Source organism: Asparagus officinalis, chromosome 4 (genome assembly GCF_001876935.1).
Source record: "Asparagus officinalis chromosome 4, Aspof.V1, whole genome shotgun sequence".
NCBI lineage: Eukaryota > Viridiplantae > Streptophyta > Magnoliopsida > Asparagales > Asparagaceae > Asparagus > Asparagus officinalis.
The window spans coordinates 55326739-55345075 of NC_033797.1; the positions used below are offsets into that span (position 1 = coordinate 55326739).

The following is an 18337-nucleotide window of genomic DNA, read 5'->3' on the forward strand; positions in this document are numbered from 1 at the left end:
AATAAGTTAGCAAGCTATCATTCATTTGAATGCACAGTGGTTTTACATGCTTTGTCTCTAGATAACTCCGTGCTATTTTTTGCTGCCAGATTTTCACTAATAGACGCATTACATGCCTTCATCTTTCATTTATCTTTTTAAACCCATACAAATTAACTGTGACTCTGCTGTGCCAAGCATCCTAGATTTTACATATCTAATTCCTTGGCTGGAATAAGGAGGACTAGCGTTAAGTAGTTGACAGCCACCCTCAAACTAAGTTGGATCTCTATGAGATACTAGAAAGATGACTCATGCAGCTGATTTCAAACTAAGAAAATAAAAATTTTTGTTGCTGTTTTTATTGCATTGTATTTGTTGTCTAGGTAACATATTTTTTTTGCTTCATTTACTTTTGATGTTTAAGATTTCAGTTCTGAGGTTTGTTGCATATATTTGATGTTTATTTTACATTACCTTTCTCAGATCAACTTCAAATTGGGCTTATAACCTTTGATATGTCATTAAGCATGAAGTATCCAGATCTAAAGCCTCACATAAATGAACTGACAGAGTTGATTGCGCATGAATTGGAAGTCAATGGGAGCCAGGTTAAGTAAAATGCCTCTGGTTTCCTCTGCTTAGTTAAGGCAATTGAAATCCTTCTTCCTGGACTTACTATTCAAGCTGTTGTTTTCAAAAGTTTTCCTTGAAATGGTTATGGATGGTCATACTGTTGCTGTGGAACTTTCATTTAAATTCAGGGATTTTACCAATGTACCCTCGAAATATACCTTTTTTGCACATTTACTCCCTAAGATTTAATTGTTTCCTAATTTATCTTCATATTCCCCAACACAATGTTGAAAATAGCGTTAACGCATAGCGTAACGTTTACCTCCGGTTAGGTTACAATAGCGATAACGTATAGCGTAACGTAGGTTAAATTATTAATTATTGTTTAAATAATTTATAGATATATAACATTCAAAATACTCAGATTTAAAAATTATTTTCACAAATACCCATAATTTAAGGGTATATGTGCAAATCAGCCAATAAACGAAAAAAAAACCCACAATCACCCTTATCCTCTTATCTAAAAATACACATAAGTTAAGGGTATATGTGCAAATCAGCCCATAAACGAACAAAAAAAAACCCACAGTCACCCTTATCCGCTAATCTAGAAACAAAGAGAGAAAGAGAGAGAGAAAGAGAGCCGATCTTATCCTCTTCTGCCCTCATCATCTCCTTCCCCCCTCCTCTCTCTCTCTACGAATCAACCCTCTCTCTCTCTCATCAGTCGTCGTCACGATGAGGACCTGAGACGAATACGAGGACGACGGCCTGAGACGAAGACGACGACGACGAGGACCTGAGATGAAGATGAGGACGACGGCTTGAAACGAAGACGACGACGACGTGGATCTGAGACGAAGCCCGACGACGAAGCCCGACGACGAAGCCCTAATTTCAGCGACGACGAAGCCCTAAGTTCCGACGACGAAAGCCCAAATCCAAGCGGGCGACGAAGCCCAAAATCCAGGCGGGCGACGATGCCCAAAATCCAGGCGGGCGAAGAAGCGGAGGACCTGAGAAGAAGCGGACCGGAGAAGAAGCAGAGGACCTGAGACGAAGACGATGAATGAGGTTAGAATCTGGTTTAGCAAAATAACGTAGGTTAAGCAACGCTATGAATTAACGTCACGTAACGTACGCTACGAAGAATATGGCGTACGTTATTTGCCCACCCCCAACCCCTCGCATTTCTGTCAATAGTTTTTTTTTTTGCTTTCAGTGCAGCAAGCTGCTGCAGCATCTCCAACTCCAAGTAAAAGGAGAATTTTCCAAAAATTCACAGTTATTATTCGATCACTGCATGAACCCAATCCCCTTTCTCTCTCATTCTCTTGTATCATTGAGGAGGAGGCGCAGCGACCATGATGTCTTCTCATCACACTTGAAGCCTAGGATCATCAAATCTAATCGAAGGAATCGGTGAACTTGAACTTACTATGACGATGGTGATTAAGATGAGAGCAAAGGGCACCAATCTGATTGTTTGATGTTAAGTTCTCCAAAAAAATTCTATAATTGGAACTAGATTTTGATTTAAATGTCGAGGGTGCTGGGAAATTGGATTGCTCATGGGGTTGTTTCTAAGTATTTGGGCCCCCTCATCATTGACGAAGCCTTCTGGCCGCCCCTCTCATCCGCAACCCCACCCCTACCCTCCCCCCAAACAGTAATTATTAATTAATTAATTAATTAGTTAAGTTAATTAGGAGTACATTGGTCATATTTTAAAAATTAAATATTTTAACAAAAAAACTAGGCATATATCGAGAATATTCCCTGAGAAAATGATAGGGGTAAATTAGACCAGTCACAGAGAATGTGTGGGTCAATAATAAAAGAGTTTTTGGGGGTATATAGGTGAAAAAAAATCCTTTAAATTATTTGTGGCTGACATTTTTAATTTTTTATATTTGCAGGTCCATTTGACAAATTTTACGAGTATAGTAAATGGTACCCTGATAAAATGTATTATTCTTCCATCAGGATTGGGCTTTATTTCTAATGCAACAGCGATGGTAATATTCTAATATGGAATTTTCTGATCAAGTGGGCCTTTCTAATATATTTTCTGAATATTGGTTTTCTACAGGGAATAATCTCTCGCTTAACTGAACATCGTGTCCGCCTTCCTGAAAATTTTGGAAAATACCAGTTGCTTGAATGGAAAGTAGAACCTCTATCAAGAAGGTATTTAATTTCTATCCATTTATTTATGGTGTTCATTTTACTTTTGTTCAATATAATCACATTTAGTCTGAATTGCTCTGAAACAAGGAAATATTCATATTTGTATTATTACTCTTGATTCTGTTGTATGTTTGTTGTTTCCAATAAATGTCAGGATGTAGCATATCTTATTCATTTGATCTTCTATAGTTAATGGCCAAATATTCTCACATCAACATCAATCCAAAGATTGCGTCAGATTGAAAAGAACCCATGATCAAGTCTTTCTAGTTGTAAGATGTCAGAAGTCTGGGAGGGCTTGAGGTTCGTAATTTATATACAAACTCTTTCACCATTATCTGGGAAGCCCATCACTGATCCTTGGTGATATTATACATTATTTGGTCGGTCATGGTATTATATGTTGGAGTTGTAATAAAGATAACTTAAAACTTGGGTTTGTAGAGGAAAAGAGGAAAACTTTAGTCCCACATTGGAAAAGAGATAGGAAGATAGACTCTTTATAAGCCTTCCCTTTCTCTCCTATGCCTAGAAGAAAACAAAGGTTATGCTCCACACCACACGCGCGCGCCGGCCGGGCCGGGCTCGGGCTCGGGTTCGGGTCGGGTGGCGCGCGCACACGACCTGCGGACACGAATGCCGCTCCGGATTAATGGGCCCTTAATCTGCTATATTTTTATTTTTGAATAATTAAAATGTAATATTTATTTTTGAACAATTAACATGTGATATACATTTTGTAACGGTTAGGATTAAATATTTTGTAACTGTTATAATTAAAATACTGCGGATTTATGGATTTAAATGACAAAAAACGGCTAACGTTAATACATTAATGGGTGAGTAATTAAAACGTGTTAATTACGAGATTATGAGTAACGGCTGTTTTTCCCTATAAAAGGATCTAAAATCCGAAGAGTTTTACACAGCGAAATACAACAAGCTCTTCTTCTCCTTCTCTGTTCTTGAATTTACTTACTGTTACTGTTACGATTTGCTGGTTCCCTGAAAGTCACGAAGAATTCACAAAGCCTTCTTGAAGCTCGTGCCGACGAGAAGGAGGTCGCCTGACCGAGGGTCGTCGTATCTCCGAGATCTATTGCCGCGTAGCCCTGTACGAGAGGGGACAATTAGTTTCTTGGGACAGTGCTTTGCACGCTTCGATCATCAGGCCGTATTTCTAACTCTGTTTCTTTTTCATTTGATATATTTTATATCTGTGTTATAATAGTGATTATCTGTTAATTATTAAATTGCTTAAACTGATTTTCGTTATTGTCTAAACAGCTAATATTCCTAACAATCCAAGAAACTAATTTTGCTGTTTAGAATAGTATCATGATTAGCATTCTGCTTTTTATGTTAATGTTGTCTGCAATTCTTAAAAACGAAATGTTACACTGCATGATAATTCTGTTGAATGAATGTTTTATATATTTCTGTTGCATTATAATAACAAAACTATTCATTCATCATCAGATTATGGCTACAAGTGAAATTATGTCGGCTAAACCAGAGAAGTTTGATGGGAACAATTTTCGTCGTTGGCAAAACTAAATGAGATTTTGGTTAACAACTCTACATCTAATAACTGCCATAGAACCAGATAACCCATCTTCATATAGACCAGTTACTAGGCAATCTTCCTCATCTTCCTCCATAGATTCCGTTCCTATCCCAAGAACACCTCAAGAAATAGAGTATCATTGTCTACACATAATCTTAGGAGCTTTATCTGATAGGTTATATGATATATATTATACTATCACTAATGCTAAAGTTCTGTGGGAAACCCTAGAGAAAAAGTATGGTTTAGATGATATGGGAATTAAAAGATTTAAAGCTTCTGATTTTAACAAATTTAAAATGGTAGATTCTAAACCAATGAATGAGCAAATTCATGAATTTGAACATATAGTTCACCAACTAAAAATGAATGGATCTATCCTAGATGAAACGTTTTAAATAGCCTGTCTTATAGACAAACTTCCCGAGTCAAGGTCAGATTTTGCCAAAAACCTTAACCATACTCAAGGAGATCTTACCCTAGAACAAGTGTTGAATTCTATTAGAATTGAAGAGCAACATAGACTCAGGGAGAAAAATGTGACAAAATCCGAACCCAAAGAACCCAAAGTAAACAATGTTGAATCCAAACCCTTTCCCCAACACAAGAAACGTCCCTTCCACCAAAATCAAAATAAAACATTTAAGAAGAAATCCTTTCATCAAAATAAGAACCCTGTCCACTTTCAAAAGAAGGAAGGAGCTGAACGTCGAGCCTGTTTCGTTTGTGGACGAACCAACCACCTTGCTAAGGACTGCTTTTACAAGAAGACAGAACCACCCAAGCCTAGGAAGGGAGGACCTCCACCTAATAAGTCACAAGTAAACATGGTAACTTCCAGTTCAACTGAGACTGCTTTCAGGTCTGTTCTCTTCACTCCTGAAGTAAACATGACCTTTCAAGCAAATGATTGGTGGATTGACACTGGAGCTAATATTCACGTTTGCTCTAATCAATCTTTGTTTTCCACCTATCAGGTCTCAAGTAGAGGAACTGTGACAATGGGAAATAATAATGTGGCTCCTGTATCCGGAATAGGTCGGATCAACCTAAAGCTGACTTCTGATAAGACTTTGATCCTGCAGGATGTCCATCATGTACCAGACATTAGAAGAAACTTAATTAGTGGATCTTTGTTAGTGCAACAAGGCTATAAGCTTGTTTTTGAATCAAATAAAGTTGTAATAACTAAGGGTTTGAACTTCATTGGAAAAGGTTTCTTATGTGATGGTCTTTTTAAATTGAATGTTAAGAATTCTACTCTTGCATCTCCAATAGCTTTGAATATTGAACCTTCCATCACTTGGCATCAAAGATTAGGACATGTGAATTATAATTCAATTAAAAGATTGATGCATCTCAATATAATTCCAAAGCTTAATATAAAAGATGATGAAAAATGTGAAATATGTGTAGAAGCCAAACTTCCTAAGAAACCATTTAAAACTATTGATAGAGATTCTGAGATATTAGAACTCATCCATAGTGATGTTTGTGATTCAGGAAGAACAACTAGAGGGGGTAACAAATATTTTGTAACTTTTATAGACGATTGCTCTAAATATTGTTACCTCTACTTAATTAAGACTAAAGATGAAGTCATAAACAAATTTAAAATATATAAAGCAGAAGTTGAAAATCAGTTGGATAGGAAAATTAAAATACTAAGATCAGATAGAGGTGGTGAGTACACTTCTAATGAATTAAAACAATTCTGTGAAGATAATGGAATTATTCATGAAATAACTGCTCCATATACACCTCAATCTAATGGAGTAGCTGAGAGAAAGAATAGAACACTAATGGACATGGTAAACTCAATGTTAATTAATTCTGGTGTGCCAGAAAATTTATGGGGAGAAGCTCTCATGACTGCATGTCATATACTAAATAGAATTCCATTCAAGAAATCTGATAAAACCCCTTACACAATTTGGAAGAATAGAAACCCTAATTTAGATCACCTAAAAGTGTGGGGGTGCTTAGCAAAAGTCAAAATACCTGAGAATAAAAGAAAGAAGATTGGCCCTAAAACTGTAGATGGAATTTTTATTGGCTATGCTTCTGATAGTAATGCAAATAGATTTTTAATAATCAACTCTGACATTAATGAGATAGCCAACAACACCATAATTGAAGCTAGGGATGCACATTACTTTGAAAATATTTTTCCTTACAAGACCAGAATAAACAACACAGGCCCTAGCTCTAATAATTCAGATCCTAGTTCTAATCAAGGTGAAACTAGTTCTAAACAAATTAGACCACTAGAAAGTCCAGAGGAGCCTAGGAGAAGTAAAAGAACTAGAATAGAAAAGGTCCATGAAGATTTCTATGCATTACTTGTAGAAGATTCTCCAGTTACATTTGAAGATGCAATGAAATCAGTAGATGCTCCATTTTGGAAGGAAGCTATAAATAATGAGATACAATCTATAGTTCAAAATCATACTTGGGAACTAACTGATCTTCCTTCAGGATGTAAAACCATAGGATGTAAATGGGTGTTTAAGAAGAAACTTAGACCTGATGGAACAATAGATAAATATAAAGCCAGATTAGTAGCTAAAGGATATACCCAAAAGTCTGGTATTGATTATTTTGATGTCTATTCTCCAGTAGCTAGGATTACTACCATTAGAGTCCTCATAGCTCTAGCATCCATTCACAAATTAATAATACATCAAATGGATGTTAAAACTGCATTTTTAAATGGAGACTTAGATGAAGAAATTTATATGGATCAACCTGAGGGATTTATAGCTTCTGGACAAGAAAAGAAAGTATGCAAGCTTATTAGATCACTATATGGTCTCAAACAAGCCCCAAAACAATGGCATATGAAATTTGATGAAATTATACTATCTTATGGATTTGTAATTAATCAAACAGATGAGTGTGTATACCATAAAATAGATAAAAACAACAAAATTGTGATATTATGCCTATATGTTGATGACATTCTTATTTTTGGTTCTGACATACAAATCATAAATGATATCAAACACTTTTTATCACAAAATTTTGACATGAAAGATTTAGGTCAAGCTGACCTAATTCTTAATACTAAAATCATGAAAAATGAGAATGGATATGTGCTATCACAATCACATTACATAGAAAAAATCCTCAAGAATTTTTATGATCCAAACTGTCAACCTGTTTCCACTCCATATGATCCTAATGTACATCTAAAGAAAAATACAGGTCATCCTCAATTACAAAGAGAATATGCACAAATAATTGGATCATTAGGATTCCTAACAAACTACACCAGACCTGACATTGCTTATGCAGTAAATAGACTTAGTAGATATACATCAAATCCTGATAAGAGTCACTGGGATGCTTTAGAAAGAATTTTGAGATACCTAAAAGGAACTATAAATTATGGTTTACACTATAAAGGTTATCCATCTGTACTAGAAGGTTATTCAGATGCAAATTGGATTAGTGACTCAGTAGATGTAAAATCCACCACAGGATTTGTGTTCCTTTTAGGAGGAGGAGCTGTGTCCTGGAAATCTACTAAACAAACTGTAATGGCTAGAAGTACAATGGAATCAGAAATGATAGCTCTTGATACTACTAGTATAGAAGCTGAATGGTTGAAAGATTTACTAACTGAAATTCCACTAATGCAAAAACCATTACCAGCCATTTCTATTCATTGTGATTGCAGGTCAGCGATTGACAAATGCCATCAAGAGAATGCAAATGTGAAGATGAATCGACACTTGAAAGTGCGACATAAATCCTTGAGATATAAGATGAAAAACCATATAATAGCCTTAGATTTTGTAAGATCAGAGAAAAATCTTGCAGATCACTTAACTAAAGGCTTATCTAGGGCAGTGGTCCTAGAATCATCGAGGGGGATGGGGTTAAGCCCATAAGAAAAATCACTGCAGTGGCAACCCAACCTCGCAGAGGTTCAATGGGTAGAAACAAACTGAATGAGTGATTAATTGTGAGGAGCACTGAATTCATTTGCTCCCATCCCTAGGGTGATCAGTGCTCATAAAAAGCAAGTGAAAGGTTGAGTCTAACTCTTAATGAATCCAAGACCCATGAGGCAGGATGCTTACTTGCTCGCATCCTTATTAGGATTCACCTATATGTGTGTAGTTGTGAGGCCGCGACTATGGGATCAGGGCTGCTCCCTAGTAACACACATGAAAGATACCTGCGCAAGGCCGATAATAGCGCAACCCGTTTAGAATTCTTCAAAACTGTACTATGTGTGCTTTCTGTAGAAATCCGATAAATGAGACTGGTTCAAGGCGAAGTCCACCAAGCTCTCACGGATCTATACAACTGTCACTAAGTGAAGGTTCAAACCGAAAGGTACCTCCACCTATTACATAGTATAAGGGAACCAGCAGTCTTATTTATTTGGTTTTAAGTTATTTTTTTACTGTTATTTCTGAATTATTTTAAGTTTTAAGTTATGTGGGGGATTGTTGGAGTTATAATAAAGATAACTTAAAACTTGGGTTTGTAGAGGAAAAGAGGAAAACTTTAGTCCCACATTGGAAAAGAGATGGGAAGATAGGCTCTTTATAAGCCTTCCCTTTCTCTCCTATGCCTAGAAGAAAACAAAGGTTATGCTCCACACCACACACGCGCGCGCCGGCCGGGCCGGGCTCGGGCTCGGGTTCGGGTCGGGTCAGGTGGCGCGCGCACACGACCTGCGGACACGAATGCAGCTCCGGACTGAGGGGCTCTTAATTTGCTACATTTTTATTTTTGAATAATTAAAATGTAATATTTATTTTTGAACAATTAACATGTGATAAACATTTTAACGGTTAGGATTAAATATTTTGTAACTGTTATAATTAAAATACCGCGGATTTATGGATTTAAATGACAAAAAACAGCTAACGTTAATACATTAATGAGTGAGTAATTAAAACGTGTTAATTACGAGATTATGAGTAACGACTGTTTTTCCCTATAAAAGGATCTAAAATTACGAGATTATGAGTAACGACTGTTTTTCCCTATAAAAGGATCTAAAATCCGAAGAGTTTTACACAGCGAAATACAACAAGCTCTTCTTCTCCTTCTCTGTTCTTGAATTTACTTACTGTTACGATTTGCTGGTTCCCTGAAAGTGGTGAAGAATTCGCAAAACCTTCTTGAAGCTCGTGCCGACGAGAAGGAGGTCGCCTGACCGAGGGTCGTCGTATCTCCGAGATCTATTGTCGCGTAGCCCTGTACGAGAGGGGACAATTAGTTTCTTGGGACAGTGCTTTGCACGCTTCGATCATCAGGCCGTATTTCTAACTCTGTTTCTTTTTTATTTGATATATTTTATATATGTGTTATAATAGTGATTATCTGTTAATTATTAAATTGCTTAAACTGATTTTCGTTATTGTCTAAACAGCTAATATTCCTAACATTATATACCCCAATGTCAAATTTTATTTTGTCATCATTTCTATATGTGCCTATGCTACTAAATATTATTAATGCAGTTAGTCAAAAATGGGTGTAACCCTAGAACTCAATTACAAACAGATTGACTAGCCATTCAGACTAGTTCATTTGAGGCATTTATTTTACACCTTTTTTAGAGAATAGGTCATAGGTTCATAGCCTAGTACACCCAGACCTCTTGCACACTGCAAAGAGGTCTTTTCCACTATACTATAGTGGTACTTGCAGATTCTGTTGTTTTCAAGTTTTCCATGTAAAACATGTATAATTTCAATGAATATCTTGTGGGATACGCCTTATTTCCTTTAGCTTGTATTCTTGACGTAAAATTATTCTTAACTGCCTATTATTTGGTGGGTTCTCTGAGTTAGTCATAGTGACCTAAACCTACTGTCAAGGTTTTAAATATCGGTTATCACAGATTTATCGGATGGTCAAAATCCATATCGCATAGCGGATATCGGGGATATGTTGGGGATAAGTAGTATTTATTGGAGTGATATTACTAGATAGTGTATATACAAACTATAATATTCTAAAATATAATCTAGCCATACTTAATGAAATATAAACATACCAAAATGTACATAATCATTTTTGGGATCACTAACTAATGGTAGAAACTTGCTTCTTGATTGCACGATGAAACCATTCAAGTGCATAGTTAGTAAAAATGGAATAACATACAAGCAAAGAACAAGATAACATAAAGAATGAAGAATCATCAACATAATTATTGTGTAATCACGAGATTATAAACTAATTTACTAAGTTGATATTTAATAGTTATGAGCCATGTCAATATTCATAAACAAACATAAGCTAATCACCAAACAATCAAGTTCCAACAAATAGTTTATAATTCTTAAATGTCCAAAGAGCAAACCCAAACCCAAACCAAAGGCCGATAATTCCGATATTTTGAGCCGACAGTATCGGCCGATAACTCACTTTATCGTCGCATTATTGCCGATAAACATAAAAAAACGATAACCGATTTAAACTTAAACTTATCATAGCAGAAGACTCCCAAAACCGATAAATCGCCGACAATATATTTAAAACACTGCCTACTTCCAACTCTTGAATGTTTATAAATCTTATTGTTAATTAGTAAGACCGAAGGAAACACTGTCAAACGAACCTAGAAAAGCAATGATTTTACTTTAATGACAAAACAAACTAGTAAGATGTCTGTCCGGGAGAAGCAGCTCGTTTCCAGGGTATTATGCTTTTCACATCCTGATTCCTCTACTATATTTATTTCTAAACCTTGAAAATTTACTGATAAGTTAATGTTTTTTAAGAAATATTAAAGCTAGCTGCAATGGAACCTCGATGAGCATTGATTTTATTTGATGAATAATAAGAGTAGCATGTTGGTTCACGATGGAGAAGTGGCTAGCTACTTTCATGAGGCACTGGTTTGTCAAATATTTGTTCCTACTAACTAATGAAGGCGACCTCGTCTTGAAAAATATCAAAGCAAGAGATGGAAGAAAAAAGTGGTTAAAGATATCTTTTAATATTAGAAATTTTATTTTTAAGATATATTTTCTTTTATCTTTGTTTATAAATAGAAAAATTATTAGTTAGGACATTTAATTGATTTAGGATCTGTTTAGAATCGAATTGTTTGGAAAGGTTTTATTTTAGTATGATTAGAATTGTTATTTATTATGGATTAGTTTCTTAGGTGCTCTTTAGCAAAGTGTTAAGCCGGGGGTTAACAAGAGTTAAGCCCTTCTTAACATACCAAACACAAAATTTCAGAGTTGTCACTTGAGTTAACCCGTCTTTATTTGCCAAAGACAAGATTTAAAAGAGGGTTAAGATAACCCTTAGACAGGATCAGATCATTGTTTAGAAAAACCCGTTATAGTAACTTGTTGTGTTGTGTTATGTAACTTACCAGGCCTTAATGTACGTAACTTAATGAAATAACTTAACACATAACACCTCTATGTTATTACAATACAATATGCGTTATTTGAATATGACATGCGTTATTTGAATATGACATGCGTTATTTCAATGTAACCAGTGCTTATTCAATATGAGTTTTAAAGACTTAAGAGTATTTTATTTCTTAAAACTTGAATTATTTAAGTAATTTCCTTTGAATACTTTGTTAAGCCTTCATGTCGTGTTTCGGTGACATTATTATGTGATAGTGAAATTATGTAGTGATTGTGAAATTATGTATATGACCACTAAAATGAATGTAATTATGAACGAGCTATATCTTTATGATTGTATATTTGAGTATTCGTTTGTGATACTTCCTAGTAAGTCTATATAGCTTGTATTAAATTAAAGAAATTTTTATAAATATTTTTGTATTATGATATTTTGTTCCTAATTCTTAAATTTATTGTTAACAACTTTCATATTTTTTAAAAATTAAGCAATAAGAAAATATTTTGTTCTAATTGTGATGTTATGTTTAAAATTTTTGATGATTCTAACTATTAAAGTCATTATGAAAATAATTTGTATTTATAAAATATGCACATCATCAATAAAAACAACTAACGTTAAATAAAAAAAACTACGTTATGCATTATGTTTTTCTCCTTTAACCCTTAATAGGAGGAAGAGGGTTAATTTAAGCGTTATCGTTATTTTCAACATCATGAAAAGGCGTTAACCCCTCAACATAAATAGTTTACTAATCCATGTCTTTGGATGGGTTACTAGATATTAGGTAACTCTTTTTGTTTATAAAAAGAAGTTATAAAAATTGTTCCTAAACACTAAAAAAATCAGAAGGTTTAAAAATGAATTCCTTACCTAATGGGCTAATCAATTTAATCCGTAGGCTAACAAATGGATCAACTAGATTAACACTTCTTAATTCCTCTTCCTTAGCCTTCGACAAATTGGGGCCCCATTAATCACTTCTCTACTTACATCAAGGACTAGTTTTTTATAATAAAGTTAAGATGAATATTTTATGAAAAAAAATTATGGTTTGCTTGGATTATGTGATGCAATCTTGAACGTGAAGCCTAGGTTTCCAATGTGTGAAACCTTAATTGCCCTTTGATAATTGATGCATGCGTAAATTCATTGATCCAGGCGAGCGCCCATGATCTTAATTGTTTTCTCATTTTTTCCTTTTTTTCCCTTCCTGTTTTCTCTGTTTCCCATTGCTAACTCTATTTATAATGCATATGCAGGTCATGGTGGCATCGGCATTTACTGGGAGTAATAATAGGAAGTTTAGCTCTTGTGCTGCTCAGTTTTTCTGTTTTCACTGTTTGGTTCTTCTTTAGACGCAAATCCGGGGAGCTTGGTTCATACAGCCATGTGAATTCTGCTCATCCAGAACGAGAGCTCCAGCCTTTGTAGATAAAAGATCAGTCACTTGCAGCCTTGCCTTAAAAAGAGGGTAAAATGATAGTGAAATTGTAAATTGTCACTAGTCCTGTTTAAATTTTCACAATTTTAGGGCGGACTATTCTTTTTAAAGATTATTATCAAGTAGTTTATTTTTATTACTATAATTTGAGGTGTTCTGGGCTTAAGTTTGGGATGCCATATGTTCGTTTCATCCAAAAACAATCAATACAGAAATCATGTACAATAAGGCTTAGTAAGGAAAATAAATATTGTAATTTTAGTAGTCTGTATTTTTTTTCTTCCTCCGGTTGGTTTTGGATTTTTAGTCTCTTCTCTTGAAGAATATAATTCTCGGGTCTGCATGAACTTTTCTTGAATATATGGGTTCTAGGATCTGGATCCTCCAATTAAGTGGTAATTAGAGTGTCTAATTACTGCAATCATTATTATACCTTCCAAATTTAAGAGACGAGATTAGATGATATACGAGTTCACTATATTCTGTGTGTTATTGATCTAGTTTTGGCTGCATCCTAGGCTCCCAAAAGCGACGATTTTGGTCTTATTGGATGCTTGAAATAAAAGATGAGAATCACTTATTATTAAGGTGTTACTTGTTTGGGATTGTTGAAGAACTTGAACAAATTTTTATTTTATTTTTTAGTTTTGACTTTTATCTATTTGAAATTGAGATTTGGACTTTGAAATATGGTGTAATTGAATATTGCAGGAATAATTTTGGATTCGATTCTGAGTACATATAGCGATCTAAATCCAAGGTTGCACTCCATGAACTTCAATTTTTATTGATAGATTTTGAAATCGGGAGATTTCTTTTCTGATTCAGCCTGGTTTCCTCATCTGGATCATGTTTGTCTTTTAATTCTTCCTGTTGTCACAAGAGAATTGAAGGATTGTATAGAATGTGAAAACCCTAATTCATTATGAGATCTCTTGGGCTTTATATGGATCCCTACAAAACTTACAAATAAGTCCCTAACTAATACTAATATGTCAACACTCCTCCTCAAGATGGGCGAAAGATATCTACTAAGCCCATCTTGTCACATCCTCTAATCATATCTACTGAGCTAAGTCCTTTAGTCAGACAATCTGCTGCCTGGTCTTTAGTCGAAACATGACTTAGCTCCAGTAGTCCACTATCCAACTTCTCTTTGATGAAGAACCTGTCGATCTCGATGTGTTTGGTTCTATCATGCTGCACTAGGTTGTTGGCGATACTGATGGCTGACTTGTTGTCACACCACAACTTCATCTTAGCTCCTTGATCCAGCTTCAGCTCCACCAACATACTCTTCAACCATAGCAACTCGGCAACTCCTAAGGCCATAGCTCTATACTCTGCCTCAGCTGTCGATCTAGCCACCACCGACTACTTCTTGCTCTTCCACGAGACTAAGTTGCCTCCTATAAAAATGCAGTATCCTGAGGTGGACCTCCTGTCATCAGCACAGCTAGCCTAATCAGAGTCACAATAGCCCTCAATGCTCATGTGCTCATTCTTCCTGAAGATTAGCCCTTTTCCGGGGGCATTCTTCAAATACCTTAGAATCTGGTACACTGCGTCCATATGACCCTTCCTTGGATCATGCATGTAGCGACTCACCACGCTCACTGCAAAAGAGATATCAGGACGTGTGTGACACAGATAGATCAACCTGCCCACCAGCCTTTGGTATCTGTCACGATCACCTGGTTCTCCAGCTTCAGCACCCAGCTTAAACTTCTGGTCGATCGGTGTAGTTGCAGGTTTGCATCCTAACATTTCTGTTTCTTTGAGAAGATCCAGTGCATACTTTCTCTGGGATAGGACGATCCCCTCCGCTCCTCGAGCTATCTCTATTCCAAGAAAGTATCGAAGCAAGCCAAGATCTTTCACCTCGAATTCCTTACCCAGTCTCACTTTGAGTTGGGCAATCTCCTTCTCATCATCCCCTGTAATAATCATATCATCCACATATACTGCAAGCAAGGTGATGTGACCTCCACTTCTTCGAAAGAACACTGTATGGTCGGCGCTGATCTGCTGGTACCCCATACCAATCATAGCCCTCCTGAATCTATCAAACCAAGCACGAGGAGACTGCTTTAGCCCATATAGAGACTTCTTCAATCTGCAGACCTTTCCCACTATCTGATCTGTACCGAATCCTGGTGGTATCTCCATGTATACCTCTTCCACTAGATCTCTATGAAGAAATGCATTCTTCACATCTAGTTGGTGTAGCTTCCATCCACCATTTATTGCTAGAGAGATTAAGGTCCGAACAGTGCTCATCTTTGCCACCGGTGCAAAGGTCTCGTCATAATCAATGCCATATGTCTGACTATACCCTTTTGCCACCAGACGAGCCTTGTAGCGCTCAACTTGTCCATCTGGATTCTACTTCACAGTGAAGACCCACTTGCATCTAACTGCTCTCTTCCCTTCTGGTAGTTTACTAGCTCCCAAGTGCGGTTCTTCTCTAGAGCTCCTAACTCCTCGTGCATAGCCGCTTTCCACTTTGGGTCCTTCTTAGCAACCTGCCAATTATTAGGTACAGTAACAGAGTCCAATGATGCAATGAATGCCCCATGTGCAGGGTGGATGTTAGAATATGATATAAATTAGGCAAGATCCCAACCATATCTATCGGGAGGATTTCCCTCATTACTACGAGTAGTCCTCCGTACTGATATTGGTGTGGGAGGAGTAGAGAGAGGAATGTTATCAGTAGGGAGAGGAATGTTATCAGTAGGAATGTTATCACCTTGGGATGAAACTGGTGGTGGTGTAGGTGTTTCAGGAGTCGGGGTAGGCATTGGCAAGAGACTTAGCAGCACTAGTGGCACTGTAGGTACTGTTCCTACAATTTGCTTGCCCTTCCTACTATAAGTTAGTAGCTCCCCTTGAATAGTGGGTCGAACACCTCTTGTCTCATTTTCCTTTTCTTCGTCATTCTCCTGCTCCTCCTCAACCAATTCTCCCTCCCAAGGAATCGATACAGAAATGGATTTCTCCACATTGTTCACCGTTCTCTCACCATTCTCCTCCTCTTGCCTCATACTTCTAGTATTGGGCGAGTTACCAGCGGTTGAAGTTACCTTTTGGGTGTAATATGGCTCGAGTTCTCGAAAGTGCACATCCATGATCACAAACAATCTTTTCTCCATCGGGCTCCAGCAAACATATCCCTTCTGAGTAGCAGAATATCCCACAAAGATGCACTTCACAGCTCTAGGGGCAAGCTTCCCGACAGATGGCCTGTTGTCCTTTACAAAGCACACACAGCCAAACACTTTGAGTGGAAGGATCCCACCATTATCTCCCTTCAATATCTCACACGGAGACTTCCAATCCAGCACTCTCGAGGGCATTCTGTTGATCAACGCTGCTGCGGTCAATACTGCTTGTCCCCATAATGTTTCTGGGACATTCATAGAGATCATCATGCTTCTAGCAACCTCTAAAAGATGTCTGTTCTTCCTTTCCGCTACCCCATTCTGAGCTGGTGTGTATGGACAGGTTGTCTGGTGATGTATTCCTTGAGCTGACAAATATTCTTCAAAGGCTTTGTTGGTAAATTCTGTCCCATTATCTGACCTCAATACTTTCACCACTGCTCCGTATTGAGTCTGAATAGTCCTATGAAAATTTTGGAAGCACCCAAACACATCACTCTTATTCTTCAACAGGTATAACCAAGTAACACGAGAGAAGCAATCAATAAATGTAACAAAATACTTGTATCCATTCATAGAACTTGTGGAACAAGGCCCCCAAACATCTGAATGTACCAAGTCAAATGCATGAGAACTTCTATGACCAGAACTAACATAAGAGCTTCTAGTAAGCTTTCCAAACTCACATGCATCACACACAAGTTTCTGTTTATTTGCTTTCTCAAATAAAGAAGGATACAATCTACCTAAAACACTAAAGGATGAGTGTCCCAAACGCTGGTGATGAAGCATTAACTCATTTTCAGCACTCATTTTATATCCTACTCCTGCTTCCTCTATGACTGACACCAATGCTGAATCCAGCCCTTCACGATCCAGATACCACAGTCCACTACGCCATGTTCCAGTCCCAAGTCTTCGCCCTGTCCCCTTCTCCTGGAAAATCACCTTGGGAATATCAAAAGAAACAATACTTTTAGTTGGAGGATGATAGAACTAATGGACAAAAGATTGACTGGAAAGGAAGGAGCATGCAAAACATTGGACAAAGTTACAGAACCAGTACAATCGACTGTACCCTTACCAACCACCGGCTGAAATGTACCATCAGCTGTTTGAATACTATCAGGCGATGCTAAGTGAGTATATGATGAGAACTCACTAGTATTACCTGTCACATGACGAGACGCACCGTAGTCGACTATCCACTCTGATGATCTGTCGGGAGACATAGAAGCAAGAGCATGTATGTCATTAGTACCTTTGGTCGGATGAGCATAGGTAGCAGTGTTGCCTCTGGCGAAGAACAAAGTGGATGCCTCCGCAGTCCCACTCCTCAAATTTCCATCCCCTACTGTTTGCTGTTTTTTCCTGAGTATCGTGAGAAGAGCACGATCCTCCTCTGTAAAGACCACCTCAGCTTCTTCTTCTTCTGCTACCGTCAGATTCGCCCGATTTCCTGCTCCTCTTCCACCTCGTCGACCCCCACGGCCACGACCACGACCTCCGAACTGTCCACATCCACCCGAATCTCCTTCTTTGGATAGCTTGGTGCAAGCATGCCTTAGATGACCCACCGCACCGCAATTATAGCACTGTCGAGTCTCTCCCCTAGATCCAGTACTGCTAGAGGCTGCCAGTGCTGACTTCACCACAGGAAGTCCACCTGTCCCCGCCTGCAGCCGAATGCGAGTCTCCTCCTGGATCATAGCAGAGATAGCCTCCTCAAGCGTGGGAATCTTCGGCTGAGCTAGCAGCAATGCGATTCGCTGAGCGAACTCTGATGTCAATCCATTGAGAAACACCATAGTCCTCTCCTGTAGAAAGGCCTCCCACTCTTTACACCCCGGGTCCTTGCAGCTAGCCCGAGGGGAAAAATGATCATAGTCCAGCCACAAGCGCTCCAGCTCTGTAGCATATTCCTGTACAGTCCTCTCTCCCTGGACTGTGGCGTCGATCTCTCCTTTAATCTGGAACACCCTCAGGTTATTCCCCACTCCATCATATGTCCTCCTCAACTTCTCCCAGACGTCCTTCACCTTCTCA

The 18337-nt window shown here is 37.5% G+C and overlaps 1 protein-coding gene across 1 annotated transcript in view; it reads left to right on the plus strand.

Moving 5' to 3' along the window:
• The window catches only part of LOC109838741 (aspartic proteinase CDR1-like), a 21481-nt gene extending 8083 nt beyond the window's left edge, over nucleotides 1-13398 (plus strand). The window contains exons 9-12 of the mRNA XM_020407164.1: nucleotides 466-590; nucleotides 2478-2576; nucleotides 2651-2748; nucleotides 12946-13398. Coding sequence (XP_020262753.1) covers nucleotides 466-590; nucleotides 2478-2576; nucleotides 2651-2748; nucleotides 12946-13117 — 494 coding nt within the window. The 3' untranslated portion in view covers nucleotides 13118-13398. The remainder of the gene's footprint in view (nucleotides 1-465; nucleotides 591-2477; nucleotides 2577-2650; nucleotides 2749-12945) is intronic.